This window comes from Ciconia boyciana, unplaced genomic scaffold, assembly GCF_034638445.1.
Source record: "Ciconia boyciana unplaced genomic scaffold, ASM3463844v1 HiC_scaffold_39, whole genome shotgun sequence".
Lineage (NCBI taxonomy): Eukaryota > Metazoa > Chordata > Aves > Ciconiiformes > Ciconiidae > Ciconia > Ciconia boyciana.
In genome coordinates, this window is record NW_027328407.1 from 448,137 (window position 1) to 466,924 (window position 18,788).

The window sequence follows — 18,788 nt, forward strand, 5'->3', positions numbered from 1 at the left end:
GGAGGGAGTTGAGTCCCCTTCCAGCACCAGGACTACACACCCAGGATGAGATGCCTCGATTGCCTCTGCTGAATCCGTTCCCTCAGAACAGGTAAAAAAGACCCCTCCCTATCCCTGCCTGGGTATCCTGTCTAATGATGGAACAAGGAAAGGTGATTCTCATGCCCAAATGTTTTCCTCATTGCGGAAATGACAGTGCTGGAAAGAAGTGTCTCTCCCCAGCTGAGGGAGGGAACATGAGTGCTGACTTCAGCCTGTTTCCCAGCAGGTTCCCCTGCAGCCCCAGGGACACCTGGAGGGAGCCCAGAGGGGGCAGAGAAAGTGCTGCCTTGGGCTGGTCCTCTGCTGCTGAGCTGGGCTGGGCTCCTGGGATGGAGGGAGCTCATGGCAAGCGGGCAGCGCTGCAGAGAGACAGCTCTGCCCAGGAGCAGCTCCTCTGCAAAGGGCAGCAGCGATGAGGGCACTGCCTGCAGGCACTGAGGGCAGACAAGAACAGCGAGAGAGCGGTTAAAGGCAGTCTGGGGTGGGAGGAGAGGTGAGAGCTCACTGTTGGAGAAATCTTCACAGCCCTTGACACGGTAAGTCTCTGGCTGCAGGGCAATGCAGATGGGTTCCTGGAAGTGTCTCCTAGACCTGGCATATGTCACAGCTGACTGGACCTGCCAGGATGGCTCTCCTGGCTTTTCTGGTGTGGAGGAGGAGGAGGACATGCTCCAGAGCAGGGATTGCCTGCTGCACCATCAGAGGGACAGGGCGTGATGACTCCCTCCCCCCAGGGATGGCTGCAGGGGTGCCAAGCTGGGTGTGCATGCAGGGGTGTCCTGGTCTCCAAGCAGGGTCCCTGCACCCCAGGGTACTGTGTGCCAGGGCAGGGACTCTGCTGCCTGCCAGGGTCAGCACTCAGCCTGCCCAGGGAGCTCCCCACGGTGCTGTGGGGAGAAGCTGTGGGTGGAAGGAGCAACACCCAGCACGGCAGGGCAGGGTCTTTCTGCTCTCAAGAGGGTGCTGCATGGGTCAGGGCTGCTCACAGCTCCAGATCAGTCCTAGGGCATTTCCCAGGGGATGTTGCAAGAGGAAGGTGCAGGCAGGGGCTACCTGGAAAGGAAGGTGCTTCTCTTAGGTTTCAATTTCATGCTGTGGGGCTGTAAAGGGAAAAGGAGCTGCCACTTTTGAGAAGTGACTGGGATTCTTGAACCATTACGTGATCAGAAGGTCTGCTAGGAACCTCATAAACTGCCTTCACCTACCCCTCAGCCTACAGGCAGCACCAGCTTCACCTCTGCTGGCAACATCACAGTTTGTCTGACCTGCTCTTTACCACCTGCAAGCAGGGAGATGTCCCTAGACAGTGCCCTTCCATGGGGAGTGTTCTGTAGGGCAGAACTGCGTGCACAGACGGTGGGATGGGGTCTCTCAGAATTTGCTGTGAGGAAAACAATGTGGAGCAGGGAAGCAGGTGGAAAATGTGCAAGAAGCAGAGGGGTGGGCAGGGAAGAAGAGAAAACTAAAAATAGTAATGTCATGGGAAGGAGAATTGGGAAAACTCCCTGTCACCCCCTCCAGTGTGATCACCTTCAGCTGAGCAAGCCCCCTTGCCTCCTCTCTGACCCAGCAAAGTCTCTGCCCTCATGGCCATGGGGCACCAGGCATCAGCCGTCCCCTCTGCAGCCAGAGCTCCAGCAGAGGAGAGGTGCCTCTCTCCAGCCAAGTGCCCATTTCCCTCTGCAGAGCACAGGGACCGAGTGTGACTGCCTTGCAGCATGGCTGTATGTGAGGCTGTGTGCACGGCTGGTTAAGGTGATGATTTTCTCAGGTGCCTTTGTCTCTCTTCTTGCCTTTCTTGGCAGAAGGATTGTGGTGCTGCTCCTTCATTTCGCACTTTCCCTCCTGTGCTGCTCCTGTTCCTGCTCATGGGCTCCATGGGATTGGAGGAGTTTGTGACACTGACCCTTCAAGCCTTGCTAGGCAGGGGTCTGTGTTGGGTTGAGGTGTCCCAGCCCCCTTCTATCCCGTGGGGCTCCAGGAAATGTGGCTTCTGGGCTTGTGAAACAAATGGCTCTCCCCAGAGGAGATCCTCTCTGCAGAACACTTGACCATTTCCCTGCAGTGTCCTGCCTGGCTGTGGGCTTGACACCAGACACAGCTGTCTCACAGCATCTGTGTGATACCTGAGACACCCATAAGGAAGCCCCAGAGGTGCTAGGACTATGCAAATGGTGTTGAGCAGCTGGAGGTGGGCAGCTGAAAGGTGCCCTGCGTGTCTTGGCCTAGAACGGGAGTGTTGAGGCCACCCTCAGGCAACCTGTGAAAGTTTGGAGATCTGAGCTTTGAGTCCGGACTCCTCTACTCTCAGCAGGGTGTGGTTTCTTTAAAGGGGAACATACGACTGTGATCATCCTCCAACTCAAGCACACTTGAGCGCAGGGCAGCTGGGAACAAGACTGATAGATAGACCAGCTCCCCACAGCCTTCACTGAGTGACAGTGAACACTTTTGCTACTCAGGTCTCACGACAGAAATGCTGAGGATTTCTAACTTTGAAGAAGACTCCCCAGGTAGGACAGGGGTATCTAGGAGAAAATAAAGAAAATGAAAACATGAAAGATTCTCTTTTTCTTCCTTGAAAAGTCTGTCCTAACTTCTCACTGCCTTTCCCTTCTTCAACAGCCCCCCATGCCCAGAGGCAGCAGATGTCCAACGGCAACTCCATCACCCAGTTCCTCCTCCTGGCATTTCTGGACACCCGAGAGCTGCAGCTCTTGCACTTCTGGCTCTTCCTGGGAATGTACCTGGCTGCCCTCCTGGGCAACGGCCTCATCATCACAGTCATAGTCTGCGACCACCACCTCCACACCCCCATGTACTTCTTCCTCCTCAACCTCTCTGTTCTTGATCTTGGATCCGTTTCCACCACTGTCCCCAAATCCATGGCCAATTCCCTGTGGGACACCAGGGCCATCTCCTACGCAGGATGTGCTGTACAGGTCTTTTTCTTCATCTTCTTGATGTCAGCAGAGTTTTATCTGCTCACTGTCATGGCCTATGACCGCTACGTGGCCATCTGCAAACCCCTGCACTACGGGACCCTCCTGGGCAGCAGAGCTTGTCTCAAAATGGCAGCAGCTGCCTGGGGCAGTGGGTTTCTCTATGCTGTGCTGCACACGGCCAATACATTTTCCATACCCCTCTGCCAAGGCAATGGGCTGGACCAGTTCTTCTGTGAAGTGCCCCAGATCCTCAAGCTCTCCTGCTCACATTCCTACCTCAGAGAGGTTGGGCTTATTGTCACCAATTTTGTCCTTGCCCTTGGGTGTTTTGTTTTCATTGTGCTGTCCTATGTGCAGATCTTCAGGGCTGTGCTGAGGATCCCCTCTGAGCTGGGATGGCACAAAGCTTTTTCCACGTGCCTCCCTCACCTGGCCGTGGTCTCCCTGCTTGTCAGTAACTGGCATGGTTGCCTGCCTGAAGCCCCCCTCCATCTCCTCCCCATCCCTGGATCTTGTGGTGGCTGTGCTGTACTCAGTGGTTCCTCCAGCAGTGAACCCCCTCATCTACAGCATGAGGAACCAGGAGCTCAAGGATGCCTTGAGAAAACAAATTCAATGGTTTCACCTTCAGCAACAGTAAGCTGCCCATCTCTCCTCACTGGTTAATTCCAGTTTTTCCCATGATGATCATGGTCATACAGGGATATTTGTATTCATCTCTCATCTCCAGAAACATGGCCTGTCTGTGCCTGCCTTTGGGAAATGTGTCAGAGCTGGCTTCCTGAGGAACATCTCTCTAATAAATGGTGTGTCCCCATGGCACCTCCTGAAGGCTGGGGTCTTGGTCCTGCTGAAGTCAGGACTAGGCTCCAGGAACTTCACTCACCATGGCCTGTTGCTGAGCTTGGTTCTCAGTGGTCTCACGGGGAGAGGGCACTGGAAGAAGTTTTGGGGAATGAGGGCTGGACTCAGCTCTCATTTGCATGTGCCCCCTGCCACTAGAGATGGTGAATGGGCTCCAAATTCCCTGCCCAGGGTTCTCCCGCATGCATCAGAGCTGAATGGTAGCTGCCCAGCTTTCTGGAGAGGAAACTGGAGTCCCCAGGACAGAAGAGGGCATCTACATAGAAATGATGTGCCTGGGGGTGGCCATCCCAAAAGAAGGTACCATCCAAGGTGGAGTCACCCCAAGGCAAAGCACTACTTTTAAGTATCCCCAAGCAAACAAGGGCTCTGCCATGCCAGAGGAGGCTGTGGGGACCCAGTAAGATCAGAAGAAGGAGCCTGGAGGGTCATTCATGTCTCCTTCAGTCAAAGCCCAAGGATGGTTCAATGTGCACACTGGAAAACATCCTGATCCATGAGAAATGCTCTGAGCTCCTTCCACAGCTTTAGACCCCTGGCAAGGAGCTCAGTGGCAGTGCTCAGTGCAGCTGGACCTGACCAGCACAGCCAGTGTGGAGTCACTGCATGGTCCCACAGCCCACTTGCTCACTGGCAGAGCATCACTGCCAGCTTGGGGCCCTGTGAGGAGCACAGGGAGGGGGCCAGGAGCACCAGGCCAGATCGTAGTGCCCAGCCAGAAGTCCTTGCTGTCTTGGTGCTCCACCAGGCCTGGGAAGCGGCTGGTGAAAGATTGGTGTCCACTGCTTGCCAACTCTTAGTGCCATAGTCCCTCCTAAAGGGTGGAATGGAGGGGAAGACTGGGACCCTGTGTCAGGGCTTGCACTGGAAGACATTGTGAACCAGAGCCACATAATTTTGCTGCTGTTTTTCAGGTCCTGTGCCCAGCACATGTCCTTGAGACAATCTTCCCCACCCCGTGTGTCAGCCCGTACCCCAAAAGCTACCCCAAGACAAAGCTCCTCAGCCAGTGTCCAGCTGTGAAACTGTAGGAAACTGTAGACCATCCCCATGCCCACGGAGCCCCTCAAGAAGAGTCCCACAATCCAAATATCCAGCCTGGCTTGTGCATGACCAGACAGCAGGACCTGCCCCAGCAATCTCATTCCAGACCCCATCTCCTCGTACCAGCCCCAGCCCCCAGCCAGGCAGGGCTCTCCCCCTTGTCACTGCGATGGCTCCAGAGATGCAAGATAATCCTGGGGGAGAGATGTTTGGTGGGCAGAGGCAACCCAGTGCTCCCAGCAGCTCTTCTGCAGCGAGCGCAGCTCTCCATGGTCAGAACAGGACTCACCGCTGCTCATGGGCTCGGGGGTCTCTTGGGTGCTGCAGCCACTGGCACTGCCTGCTGGCAGCTCCCAGACTGAGGGCTGAGCTTTGGTGCCCTGCAACGCAGCTCCTGCTGGGCTTTGTGCCACTGGTCACAGCCCTCTGGGCCTGGTTATTCGGTCAGTTCTCAGTCCACCCCACTTTCCACTTATCTAACCTATACTTCATCAGCACGTCCAGGAAGATGCTAGAGGAGACAGGCTGACAGCTCCCAAGATCCTCCTTCTTGCCCTTCTTGGAGACAGGAGTGACATTGGCTTCCTTCCAGTCCTCAGGTACCTTTAAAAGAGAATGGAGAGTGGCCTCGCAGTGACATTGGCCAGTTTCCTCAGCACTCGTGGGTGCATCCCCTCAGTTCCCATAGACTCAGGTATGTTCAGTTTGTTTACATGTTCCCTAACCTGAGACTCCTGCACCAAGGCTAAGTCTCCCTTGCTCCACATTTCCCCCTGGTCTCAGGGCCTTGGGATACCTGAAGGCCGGTCCTAGCAGAAAAGACTGAGGTGAGGAAGACATTGAGTATCTGGGGTTCTTCCATCTCCTGGTCCATATATCATGCACATTTTCCTTAGTCTTCCTTTTACTCTTTATGTAGGTGTAGAAACTGTTTTTGTTGTCCTTCAGGTCACTAGCCAGATTCAGCTCGAGTTGGGCTTTGGCTTTCCTAAGCCCATCTCTGCACATATGGAAGTTATCGTCGATGTCCTCCAGAGCTTTCTACATGAGATGTGACTTCCTATCTTGCCCCTTAGGCAGCTACCTAGGTGATTCAGTTCCAAGTTGCGGAGGACCAGGGTATGAGAACATGAGGCTTTTTCCAGTGGCCTGAAGAAGGGCTCATCTCCTTTTTCCTGATCAAGCTGTCAACAACAGACACCCACTGAAAGGTCACCCATGTTGGTCTGCCTGCTAATCCTGACCCACCAGCTCTCGACAGGCTCATCATCTATCCCAAGGCAGAGCTCCAGGCTTTCCCACTGCAATTTCATTTAACTAGGCTCTCTTTTTATTTATTAGCTGTCACATCCTTTCATTCCTATCGCTGTGATCTTGTTAGAGGCACCACAAGCCAGGTGAGCCATCTGCATGCACACATTAACCTCTGACACAGTGGAGCTTCACTCCAAATGAACCTCAAGAAACTCTGGGCTTTGACCAACAGAAACCTCAAGAAGTTTTCCAAAGAGAAGGGATCTTTTCTTCTGATCTTCTGATGCTTTGCATCAGGGGGCAGAACCACCCTGTTGTACTGCTTTTTGGCTAGGATGGAATTAATTCTCATCCTGGTAGCCTGTATGGTGCCGTGGTTTGGATTTGTGACCAAAAGAGTGCTGATAACACAGCGATGTTTTAGTTACTGCTGAACAGTGCTTGCACAGCATCAAGGCCTTTTCTGCTTCTCATGCTGCTCCACCAGCAAGTAGGCTGGGGGTGCACAAGAAGTTGGGAGGGGACAGAGCTGACCCCAACTGACCAAAGGGATATTCCATACCATAGGATGTCAGGAGTGAGTGAGCGGCTGTGTGAGACAGAGCTGTCTGCCAGGGTTAAACCACACCACCTGTCCACCAAGGCAGGCTCAGACATGACTGGCTGAGGAGCAACCTCAAGGAGAAGGGTTTGGGCATTACAAGGAATGCCATAGCAGGCAGTGGTGCTACACAGGAATATGGCCATGAGCACTTTGGGCTGCACTGGGAGGATTGTGGCCACCTAGGCAAGGGGAGGTATTGTCCATCTTGACTCAACACTGGTGTGGCCACATCTGGAGTAGTGTGCCCCAGTGTGGGGCTCCCCATTCTGGAGGAATGGGGAGGACGTCTTACATGGCCAGAGAAAGTCTGCCACGATAGGGTTAGGGGTCATGCGAGGAGAGGCTGAGAGACCTGGGCTTCTTTAGCCTGGTGAGGTGGAGGCTGAGGGAAGAATAGTGGTAGCTTCGGACAGCTTGAAAATTGCTTTCAGAGATGATGGCAGTATTTTTGGTAGTGGGAAAGAGCATGAGAAAGGAAAGCCACCAGAAGCTGCAGCTTTGGAGGTCCAGAGTGCACCTCAGGATAGAGAAATGTCATCCTGAAGGTAGTGCTGTGGTGCAAACCATCACCCAGAGGGAGTCTGGATCAGCCCATGGCTTTGTGTTTCAAGGAACAGCCGGCGAGGATGGAGAGACAGCAGCACAGGTAGGGACATACTGGGGTGAGAAGAAGGTGGGGAAGCACGTTGGGTGTCTGCAGCCTGCAGGGAAACAGGCAGAGGCATGGGACAGTGTAGGAAGGCGTGTGGTGCAGATGGCCAAGGGCGCTGGCAAGGCTGAAAGGCCCTGACAGAACCGAGGTCTTTGTCCCCTTGGCTATGGCTGATGTCCCTGCCACAAAGGCCTAAGAGGAGACACATCGTCCTCATGGTAGTGGGGTCTCATTGCCTCCTTGCACCCACCCCCAGGGAGCCGGAGAGGTGTCATACTGTTGTCCTTCACTTGGCATTGCACTCCCCACATCCCTGGGAAGAGCCCTGAGTCACGCATAAGGGACTGGATCTCCCTTCCCAGGGGCTGGGGGTCAGGGCATGGCCATCCTCCTTCATCCAACAAGCCAAGGGTTTTCTCAGCATCAGCATTGCCTGCACTTTGCCTTTGTCTGCCTGTCATCATGGCCTCCAATTACCTGCTCTGACGAGTCCCTTGGGAGGCTTTGTCAGTAATGGCCCTCAGTGGGGCCCATTAATGCTTCAAGGTACTTTGGGCTTTGCTTCTGACTTTGACTTCTTGAGAGGTTTCTTCAGTCTCTTCTCAGTACCTGCAGTTCATGGACTCAGCACCAAACACGCCATGGGGCTCATTAAAATACAGAAAGCCCTAATGAGCCTTGTCTCTTCCCGTAACTTTCTTCAAGTCCTCAAGACTTGTACAGCTAATTGGAGTTAGGTACTTAATGATGAAGATTTCAAAGAAGATTTCATAAAGGAGGATTTTTTCTTTTGAAGGGTATTTTCTATCCTGTTTCAGTTTATAGAAGAATTGATAGCAGCATTCTACAATGGATATTGATCCAGAGGGTCTCCAGAAGACATCTGGACAGGCAGGAGAAGCAGTCCCTTGAGGTCTGACATTGTAAGGACAACCTTGCTCCTCACCTCCCCAGTGCCGCCAGTTCCCTCGTCAGCCACCTGGGACTTGCATCACTTTTCCTCACATCAGACTTCTCCACGGAGGGCTGCAGCTGGATGGTACAGCTCCTTTGCACCAGCTCCCGCCTGCTTTCCTTAGAGAACTGGCTGCACACAGGCACAGAAAGCTTTCTCTTCATTGCAAAGAAACAAAAATTAAATACGATATAATTCAATAAACGTTAAAACTGTCTCCTCAGCTGTATGCCAAGTTTAAACAGCATCTAACGTGGTCCACCCACGATTGGACCTTGTGGGTCCAATCCCACAAGGGATTTCCATACAAGAACAGATATAAACACAATTAAGCTGTTGACTAAATATTTAATTACATTCTCAAAGTTGGGGTATATTTCCAAGTCCCTCAAGCTCAGAGCAGAAAACAGGTAGTTGACAGGCATCTGGAGTACCAAAGAGGAAGTGGAGGAGGAAATCTGAAAACAATGGGAAGGGCATACGTCCACATAGTCTACTGAAAAGATGTCCGTAGGCATGGCTGCTGAATTAGGAGAGGTGGGAACACGTGAATGAAGAGGGAGATGAAATACTAGACAGAGGAGTGGTAATACAAGCACAGGGGAAGATCAGTAGTTCTTCTCCTGGCATTAGCACACTCCCAGGAAATTCCCATTCTGTCATGGTGGGAAAACACTGCCATTTCTTACAAGTACTCAAATGATTCAGGTGATGAAAATGTGATTCTATAAAAAATCTGAAAAAATTCTGAAAAAAACCTGAAATGTGTGATGACACATTGCTTTGGCTCTTTCTCTTCAGTTCTCCTTACCTTCATTTCCATTGACATTAACTGACAACTGACAGGCATTACAACAAGATCATTCTGTGTCTTGCACAGAGTCCATGCCCCCAAAACCTTCCCTGCCCAGGGCTCCTCAGTCATTGCCCAGAGCAAGTCACACTGAGGTGTCGACCTCTCTTCACTGCTTGAGATGTTTTATTTTGGATGGTCAATTCCAGCACAGGAGGATTCATGCCTCATAAACATCTGCTTTTCTCCAGTTAGAAACAGGGCCCGATGTCATCATAGGATCATAAGAGAGCTGAGGTTGGAAGGGACCTCAGGAAGCCTGCAGTTCAACCTGTTAGAACCCGGGTCAGACCAACTTGTTCAAGGCTTGATTGAGTCTGAGTTGGAAAACCCCCAAGGACAGAGACTGCACAACCTCTCTGGGTGACCTGTTCCAGCACTTGCCTGAGCTCATGGCGAAAAAAGTTTTCCTTATGTCCTGGCTGAACCTCTCCTCTTTCACCTTCCTCCCATTGTCTTTTGTCCTCCCACCATGCCCCACAGTGAAGAGCCTGGCTCTGTATTCTCCATTACCTCCTCGTAGGTACTGGCAGGCTGGGGTGAGGCCTCCCCAGCCTTCCCTTCTCTGGGCTGGACAAGCCCAGCTCCCTCAGCCTCTGCTCACAGGCAAAGTGCTCCAGTCCCTGGCTGTCCTGAGGGCCCTTTGCTAAACCCACTCCAGCTGGCCAATATCTTTCCTGAATTGGGGACGTGAAATCTGGGTGGAACATTCCAGAGAATCCCTTCCCTCGATCTCCTTGCCATGCTCCTGGTCATACAGCCCAGGACCCTGCTGGCTTCCCTTGCTGCCAGGGCTCATGGCTGCCTCCTGTCCAGCTCCCTGCCCACCAAGACTTTTCCCACAGGGCTGCTCCCAGCCAGGCAGCCCCCAGCCTGTGCCATCACCACGGTGAGTCCCTTGCAGGGGCAGAAATTGCCATTTGTCCTTCTGGGGTTTCATGAGGTCCCTGCCAATACGTGCTCTCCTCCTTCTTGAGCCATTTCTCTGAGCACAGAGGCCTTGGAGACCTTTTCAGTAAAGACTCAGGCACAGAAGGCATTGAGTGCCTCAGCCCCAGCATCAGTGTCTGCTGTTATTAAATCACCCTCTCCATTCAGCAGCAGCCCTGCATTTCCCTTGTTCAGCCTTGGTCTCTAACACAGCGACTAAAGCTCTTCTTTTCACTCTTGACTCTTCTTGCAGGCATCAACTCCAGGTGAGCTTTGCCTTTCCCAAACTCATACCTGCACAGGAAAGGCAATGTACATAAATTCCTTGTCTGTACCTATCCTTGCTGTCATCCCCTGGCAGCTGCTTCGTGGCCCCTGTGGCCCCTGTCTGAACCCTGTCCTGTGATTTCCCAGCCCCACTGCCCCACACATCGTCCCACAGCCGCACTCTGCAGGCACAGCACAGGACAGGGTGCATTCAGGGTGGGGAACGGTGCCTCTGACATGATGCCCACAGCAGTCCTTGGGGCTTTGTCTCCCCATGGCCTTCCTCTTAGGCAGCCTCTCTGTGCTCCTGGAGAGGCCATGTCAGCTGTGGGGCTTCACAGACAGCCATGCTCCAGGGCCTGCCAGGGTCTGGGCCAGGAAAGAGACCGGGCAGGGCTGGCCATTCCCCTGATACAGGCACTGAGCCCAGCAGGAGGATGGAGATGACCTCGCAGCAAAACTCACCCATTAACCTGGGCTGAGCAGCCAGTGCTGGAAATGGCTGGTGAGAGAGGCTCGGGGGTGATGACTGCCCTGGGTCACCTTCCTGGTCTGTCTATGCCACCAAGGGAACAGACCAGACCCCTCTCGCCTGTGCTTTCATGTCTTGGCTCCCTTCCACGAGCCCAGACTCTATACCACAAACCCAATGGTGTGTGTCCTCAATCTGCATGGGCACACAGCTCAGCTAACTTTGGCATTTTCTGGGCACTTTCCAGCCCAGACCAGCCCCTCCTCGGATCTCCCCATCTCCCCTGCCCTCTCCCCAGCACAGCACAGCACAGCACAGCAGCCCAGGCTGGCCTGGCCCCATGGCAGTGCCCACTGCAGGGTGCTACAGAGTTCTGAGCACTCACAGCACAGCCCCAGCCCCTCTGAAGGGCACAGCAGCTCTTGGGGGACAGAGGAGGGTCAGCCTCCCCATCAGCCCCAGGGCTGGGGCACGCAGAGACAGAGGACAGTGTCTCCCCGTGTGCCCTGCTCTTGACTCCAAAAGATTCTTGTTGCCAACTGCTGGCAGCCCCTCTGTGCCAGGCCCTCTCTGCAGCACAAGGCTCCTGGCCCTGGGACTCCTCTGGCTGCTCCTGCTGCCCCAGTGACAGAGCAGCCTGTCCCAAGCTGCTGCATGCAGAAATAAGTTTCTCTGAGTCATCAGTTTCCCCCTGGAACTAGAGAGTTGTGCCTTTGCTCTTCTGCAGGGATCATCCATGCCTCTAGAGAGCCTTTCCCCAGGGGACTGTGTCTGTGCTGGCCTGATCGGATGCTTCTGCCCCCTTCCCATGCTCCCTGCAGGGCCCCAAGCTGGTGGTGCTGCTCTGCAGAGCCAGCAGGCTGTGGTGCATGAGAGCCACGGGGAGACAGTCCCAGGAAGATCCCTGCTGATCATCACCATCTCCACGGGCACTGGCACCCACAAATGAACGCTCAGTCCAGGTCTCCTTCCCTAATTCATCGCCCCAAGCCATCCTCCCCTCAGCCCATGGAGAACCCAGGCACAGCAGCACGGCCTTACAGGGGCAATTTCTTCATTCTGTTCCTGACCTCAGCTTTGGAAGAAGAGCCCAACCTCGAGACAGCAGCACTGAGAAAACCCCTTTTATTACAGAGATGTGACATGGGAGGCCAGCTGTGCCACCGTGCCAGACACATGTGCAAAGACCTCTGGATCAGACAGACTGGGTTCATGCCTCTGCAGAAGTGGAAGGAACGCAGACAGTTCAGGACAAGCAGAATTATCACAGAGAAATTCCCAAAGCAGATGAGGTTCCCCACGTACATTGGAAATCACTTGTACAAGGACATGGACAGCTTATTGCTGCTGAAAGACTATGGGATGAATCAGCTTTTTCAGTGCGCCATTGAGCTCCTGGTTCCTCATGCTGTAGATGAGGGGGTTCACTGCTGGAGGAACCATGGAGTACAGAACTGCCATCACCAGGTCCAGGGATGGGGAAGAGATGGAAGGGGGCTTCAGGTAGGCAAACATGGCAGTGCTGACATACAGGGAGACCACGGCCAGGTGACGGAGGCAGGTGGAGAAGGCTTTGTGCCGTCCCTGCTCAGAGGGGATCCTCAGCACAGCCCTGAAGATCTGCACATAGGACAGCACAATGAATACAAAACACCCAAAAGACAAAGCAAAACTAACCACAATAAGCCCAACTTCCCTGAGGTAGGAACGTGAGCAGGAGAGTTTGAGGATCTGGGGGATTTCACAGAAGAACTGGTCCAGGGTATTGCCCTTGCAGAGGGGTATGGAAAATGTATTGGTCGTGTGAAGGAGAGCATTGAGAAAAGCACTGCCCCAGGCAGCTGCTGCCATGAAGAGACAAGCTCTGCTGCTCAGGAGGGTCCCGTATTGCAAGGGTTGGCAGATGGCAACGTAGCGGTCATAGGCCATGACAGTGAGGAGACAAAGCTCTGCTAGTATCAACAAGGAAAACAGAAAGACCTGGGCAGCACATCCTGCATAGGAGATAGCCCTTATGTCCCACAAGGAATTGGCCATGGATTTGAGGACAATAGTGGAGATGGAGCCCAGGTCAATGAGGGAGAGGTTGAGGAGGAAGAAGTACATGGGGGTGTGGAGGCGGTGGTTGCAGGCTACAGCGGTGATGATGAGGCCATTGCCCAGGAGGGCAGCCAGGTAGATGCCCAGGAAGAGCCAGAAGTGCAAGAGCTGCAGCTCCCGTGTGTCCGCAAAGGCCAGGAGGAGGAACTGGGTGATGGAGCTGCTGTTGGATGGTTGCTGCCTCTGGGCATGGGGACCTGTCCTTGAAGGAAGAGTCAATGAAGAGTTAGGGGAGAATCCTCTGAGGAAAATCAAAGCCTTTCTCCTAGACCCTCACTCTGATACAGCCCCTTCCCCCACACACAATACCTTGTTTCCGAGACCTTCTTTGAGCTCTGTGCCTGGAGCTCTGGTGGTGCTGGTGAGTGTGCCCTGAGGAGAAGGGCCTCTGCCCACTGGCTGCTAAGGATTCAGCCCTGCTCTGCAGCAGGGAGTTCAGCGGAACAGTGTGGGCAGGGGCCAGACCTGGTGTTCAACTTTGTCAGGTGAAACTGCTCCTAATGCAAAGGGCCTGTCAGCATCTGCACTCCAGTGCTAAGGAACCAGGAAGACAGAAGGTACTTTGGGAGGTTTTGGGGTTTTTTCAAGCTCCCTCCATCTCACCTGGGGAGTGTTCTTCAATGTCAGAACCCCTCAGCATTTCTGCTGGACTCATGGGGAACCAGTGAGTCCTGCAAGGCAAGAGGATTGTTTGTGGCTTAGCGCAGAGTGAGGGGAGCTGCTCTGTCCCTCCATCTTGTTCCGAGCTACCCTGGGCTTGCACCTTCATGAGATGGAGGGCAATCACTCTCTTACCTTACCCTGAAAAACAACCAGTCACTACTGAGAGCAGAGGGATCCACTGCAGACCACGAAATGTCTCACCCTTTCTCAAGGTCTCAGCACCCCACTTCTAGCCAAGGACACACGTGGCTCATTTCACCAACCCAGCAGCATTTCCTCGGTTGTAGTATCTCTGCACTTCTCCATGGGGCTTTCAGATAAAACAGAGGTGCTCTGCACAGGTTTGCATCATGGAGGGCAGCTCACAGCTTGGAAGGACACCCCAGGGAGAGAGCCAATTGTCCTAGTGCTGGCATCTCAGTAAGAGAAAACTGAATTGTTCCCCAGCTCCACAGGCTGCATTGCCCACAGCCCCACAGGTGAGAGGGAAGCTGGGACATCTGTTCCCATGGACATACCGGCATGAAGGGACCCACAAGATCAGTGTGGGACTGTGCGGCTGAAACTCCTATCCACAGAGAGTCTGGCAGCAATAAAAGATAAATTTAAAAGAGAGAAGTGGAGAAACAAGGCAGAGTCCAGTGAGGGTCTGGCAGAGAGAGGCCAGGGGAGAGGCAGCCGGGCACTCACGGCAGCGTTACCCATACCCAGCTGTGCACAACACCTCCCAGACAGTGATAATGCCGGACAGTTGCCCTCAGCCCGATTGCTGGTCAGTGGGAAATGGGCCCGTGGCAGGAGGGATGGATGCCCTTCGCCTCTTCTGCTGGTCTGCTGGACAGAGAGGTGACTCCCAGCCTAGACCCCACGGCCGTGAGGGCTGAGGGCTGTGCTGGGTGGGAGAGGAGAGATGAAGGGGTTGCTCGGGGAAGGCATCTGCACTGCAGGGCTGGCCGGGAGGTGCCCATATCTCCCCTGCCACAGGGTTTCCATAAGCAGTTCCCTCCCTTCCTGCCCATCTCTGCTGCCTGGAGCTGTCCCAGCTGGGAGCTGTTTCTCTGGCCCCATGTCTCTTCCCTGCCAGTGCTCACAGAGCCCAGCCCAGCCCCTGTGTGCCCGGCTCTGCCCTGCAGCCACGCTGTGTGTGCAGGGGCTACAGAAGAGGTCATACAAACCCTGATGAACCTGGAAAGGTGCTGCTGGTGCTATCTGTAGGCTGGCAGGGGATGAAGGCACTTGCTGAGGCTCCTAGTAAACCTCAGGGTCACAGTGTAGAAGCCTCATCCCCTTCTCTAAGCTGCACGGCTGTGTTTCCATCCAACCCAGCTGAGCCAGAGAAAAGTGGAAGCACAGAGTCAGGAAAGCACAGACTCAAGCAGGAAACCCCTGCCATGACCGTACTCATGAAAAGTCCCCTCAGAAATGGTCTGGGCATGATCTGGAGCTGTGAGCAGCCCTGACCCAGTCAGCAGAAGGACCCTGCCCTGCCGAGGGTCACTCCTTCCACCCACAAGTTCTCCCCACAGGGCTGTGAGGAGCTCCCCGGGCAGGCTGAGTGCTGACCCTGGCAGGCGGCTGAATCCCTGCCCCAGCACGCAGCACCCTGGGGTGCAGGGACCCTGATCTGAAGTACAGCCCTGGACAACCCTGGCTGCACACCCGGTTTCACACCCCTGCGGTCCTTCCTGGAAGAAGGCAGCCGTCATGGCTTCTGCATCTGACAGTGTGGAAGAAAAGCCACATGAGGATGTTCTTCTCCTCCACAGCAGAGAAGTTGTGAGAGCTCTCCTGAAAGATCCCAGAGGCTGTGGGATGTGCCAGCTTTTGGAGATCTCTCCAGGAACGGCAGCTGCATTGCCCTGCAGCCACAGACTTACCGTGTCAAGGGCTGTGTAGATTTCTCCAACAGTGAGCTCTCACCTCTCCTCCCACCCAAGACTTCCTCTAACCCTTCTCTGCCTTGCTTGTCTGCCCTCTGCACCTGCAGGCAGTGCCCTCAGCCCTGCTGCCCTTTGCAGAGGAGCTGCTCCTGGGCAGAGCTGTCTCTCTGCAGCGCTGCCCGCTTGCCATGAGCTCCCTCCATCCCAGGAGCCCAGCCCAGCTCAGCAGCAGAGGACCAGCCCAAGGCAGCACTTTCTCTGCTTCCCCCTCCCCTCCACTCCCAGCTCCCTCGAGGTGTCCCGGGGTCTCCAGGGCTGACAGCTCCTGAAAGGCAGCAGGGCCACTCCTGGGGAACACAGCTGGAAGCAGACTGAAGTCATCACTGACTGTCCCTCTCTAAACACTAGACGGGCTGATTCCTGCAGCAGGAATTGCTCTACCAGGGTGTGCGGATCTGCAGGAGGTGTCAATGTTCCCCTCTGGAAACCCCTATTCCTGTCCCATTGTCAGGCAGGGCACGTAGGCAGCGACAGGCAGGGGATCCTTTTCACCTGTGCAGGGCAGGGATTGAGCCAAGTCCAGGTAGGCATCTCCGCTCTCATCAGTATTCCTGCAGGCCGGAGGGGGATTGGGCTTCTCCAGTACACCCCACAGACCCACAGGAGGTGGGATTCCTCTTGCCTCAGCTCAGCTGCACAAAATCCGTGTGAGCTCCTTTTCTAAGCTGCCATGTCAACATTGGAGACAGAGGCCAGGAGTGAGCTTGTCCAATGCAAACACCTGGTGGCATTTGAGGTGCCAGAGGTGGTTCAGGACATGTGCAGGAGACTGCAAGCTCTAATGGAGCAATTCTGAGAGACAGGGCAGCATCTGGGCACCTTGTCTTGGAGGCTGGTGGGGAATCCCTTTGGCCAACTGAAATGATAGAAGATGATCTCACTTAGGACAACCAAACCTGTACCTGCTGAGGATGTTTAGGGCAGCCGATAGACGTATTCACCCGACCAAATGAAGTCACGTGCCACAGGGGGAGCTCAGTCTGCCTGTCTCTTCTCCATCAGTTGTATTTCCTGCATCTCCACAAAGTGGAACCGAAGGTTTATCATGGACATCCCTACATTGCCTACCCTGTTCCAGTGCAGCTGCTCAACCTAACGGCCAAATGCAGGCCCGTAGGGCTCCCTCAGATGCCAAAGCTGCCCAGCACAACTGGAGGGTACAGCTGGCTGGGCAGTGCAGGACCTCCAGGACAGCTATCCCCATTCAGGGCTGGTCCATAACAGACACCCCAGGGCATCTCAGGTACATTTGGTGTGTCGGGGCAAGAGACTGAATGCCACCACTGCAGTGAGACAAGGTCTGTCCCATGTCTGTCCAGTAGCCACAGGCAGTGCATCAATACGAGGCACATCACAGCAGGGTCTTCACTCATGTGCCAACGCTTCCAAATGCTGCTGATTCTTCTTACCCCCATCCTTTATTCAGCCCCTTGATAATGCAATCCAGGAACAGGTGAATGATTTTCACAGTGTGCCCGGACAACAGCATGTCCATAGCAAAGGACGTTTTCAGCAGCAACTTGTCCTTCCTGGAGATCAGCTTCACCTCTACCACAGGCCCTCTGGGCTGCAGAGACACTGCAGACAGCAAAGTCCTCTCCTGCCAGGACTGCACAGTCCAAACATGTTTCTCTCTGTGGCACTGCGGAGCACAGGGTGTGCGCTCTTTATGGGCACATCATTTCATCCTTACATTGCCATCTGCCATCCACTCCAGCATGCCTCTGCTCTGAAGGAAAGGCTTTGCTTGCACAGCACCTTGGGCACAAGACCTGTGATAACACTCAGGCTGGCCCTGGTGGCACCAAGCTGAGGTGCTGCAGAGCCCGCATGCGCACCAATGGCCTCAGCTTGGAGCACAGACAGGAGGGGCTGGAGCCCCGTGTGCTGTCACAGAGCTGTGACATTGATATAAGACCTGCTGAGGTGTGGTGGGACAGGTCAGAAACCTTGAGGTGCTGCAATGGATGGATACAGGCTCTTCAGAAAAGACAGGGGGGGAAGATCAGGAGGGGGAGGTCCTCAGTGTGAGGGAGCTGCCTGGGTGTATGGAGGTCCTCTATGGGATGGGCAGCAGATTGGGTGAGCTCTTGTGGGGGAGGGTCACAGGAGAGACCAGGGAGGGAGACATGCTGGTAGGAAATAAGTACCTGGAGTCAGGTGAGGAAGAGGACAAAGTTTTATTGAAGCAATTTGAGGAAGGCCAGTTCAATGACTCCACACCACCCTTGGGGACTTTAATCGCCCTGACCTCATGGGAACGGGAAACTGCAGGCTGCAAACAGTCCCAGAGGTTTCTGCAAGTTCCTGGGGCCAGCTTCTTAGCACAGCTGCCATGTGTGCCCACATAGGTGATGCTCACCTGGATCTGGTACTTGCAAACACGGAGAAGTCGATCAGGGATGTGAAGTCCAGTGTCAGGCTGAGCTGAGCTATGCTGTGGGCACACTGCTGTCCAGCCACAGCCATGGGCACAGCCAGGCCTGGCCATGGACCTTGCTGACTCTGACTCACAGGCTGGCTTCCCAGCTTGATCCTTTCTGGGCGCACAGTGGCACAACACCCTGTCCCTCCAAGTGCCAGACTCCGGTCGATACACAAAGGCCCAGCACAGCCCTGTCACTGCAGTGCTTGTACAGCCGGGCCCTGGAGGTGCTCACCATGCCATGGCCAAAGGTGGGCATCTGGAGGGGAGTCTCTTGAACTCTTTCAAACCATCAAGTTTTGTGGCAAAATTAACTTGAATTAGACCTGTGTAATTCAGCCCTATGCAGACTGAAAAAGTGGTAAAGACCTCCTTTCTCCTTTTTTCCCATCACTTGGTCAGATTTCAGAGGAGACCAAATTAAAGGTGGTGATGTTTTGGCTGCCAATGAGTGAAAGCGGGGAGATGAGGTAACATGTGCAAAACGATCTAAAAGTTTGGCTAGTTCTAAGCTGTTCTCTTCAGGTCCTATCTCTGAAGCCTTAAATCTGCAGCAGAGAAGCTCTCTTTCAGCAATTCAGTTGAGATTCCCCAAGTTCGAGGCTTTGCTGTTATTCTCTTGACACACAGAACCACTGCCTGGCTCAGGAGCTATGCCAGGGCATGGAAAGAAGAATCATGCATCTCTGCACCTGCTGTGGGTTAACCCCATTGGGCAGCTCAGCCCCACTGTCATGGTCTAATGCCAGTAGGCAGCTAAGCCCCACACAGCCGCTCG

The 18,788-nt window shown here is 54.2% G+C and overlaps 1 protein-coding gene and 1 pseudogene across 1 annotated transcript; one reads left to right on the forward strand and one right to left on the reverse strand.

Moving 5' to 3' along the window:
- Positions 1 to 2,690: 2,690 nt before the first annotated feature.
- LOC140645832 (olfactory receptor 14A16-like) lies at positions 2,691 to 3,627 on the forward strand (annotated as a pseudogene).
- Positions 3,628 to 12,220: 8,593 nt separating this feature from the next.
- Positions 12,221 to 18,054, reverse strand: LOC140645833 (olfactory receptor 14C36-like). Its single transcript, XM_072849298.1, has 3 exons — positions 17,948 to 18,054; positions 13,586 to 13,653; positions 12,221 to 13,179 (listed from the first exon to the last, which is right to left on the reverse strand). The coding sequence occupies exons 1-3, from the start codon at positions 18,052 to 18,054 to the stop codon at positions 12,221 to 12,223; spliced, it is 1,134 nt and encodes a 377-aa protein (XP_072705399.1).
- Positions 18,055 to 18,788: the final 734 nt, after the last annotated feature.

Coding starts and splice junctions, on each gene's coding strand:
- LOC140645833 (XM_072849298.1), bottom strand. CDS start 18,054: ATGGCTGTGGCTGGACAGCAGTGTGCCCACAGCATAGCTCAGCTCAGC. Junction 13,654..17,947: donor TTTGCAAGTACCAGATCCAG/GTGAGCATCACC, acceptor CTTGCCTTGCAG/GACTCACTGGTTCCCCATGA. Junction 13,180..13,585: donor CATTGAAGAACACTCCCCAG/GTGAGATGGAGG, acceptor CTTCAAGGACAG/GTCCCCATGCCCAGAGGCAG.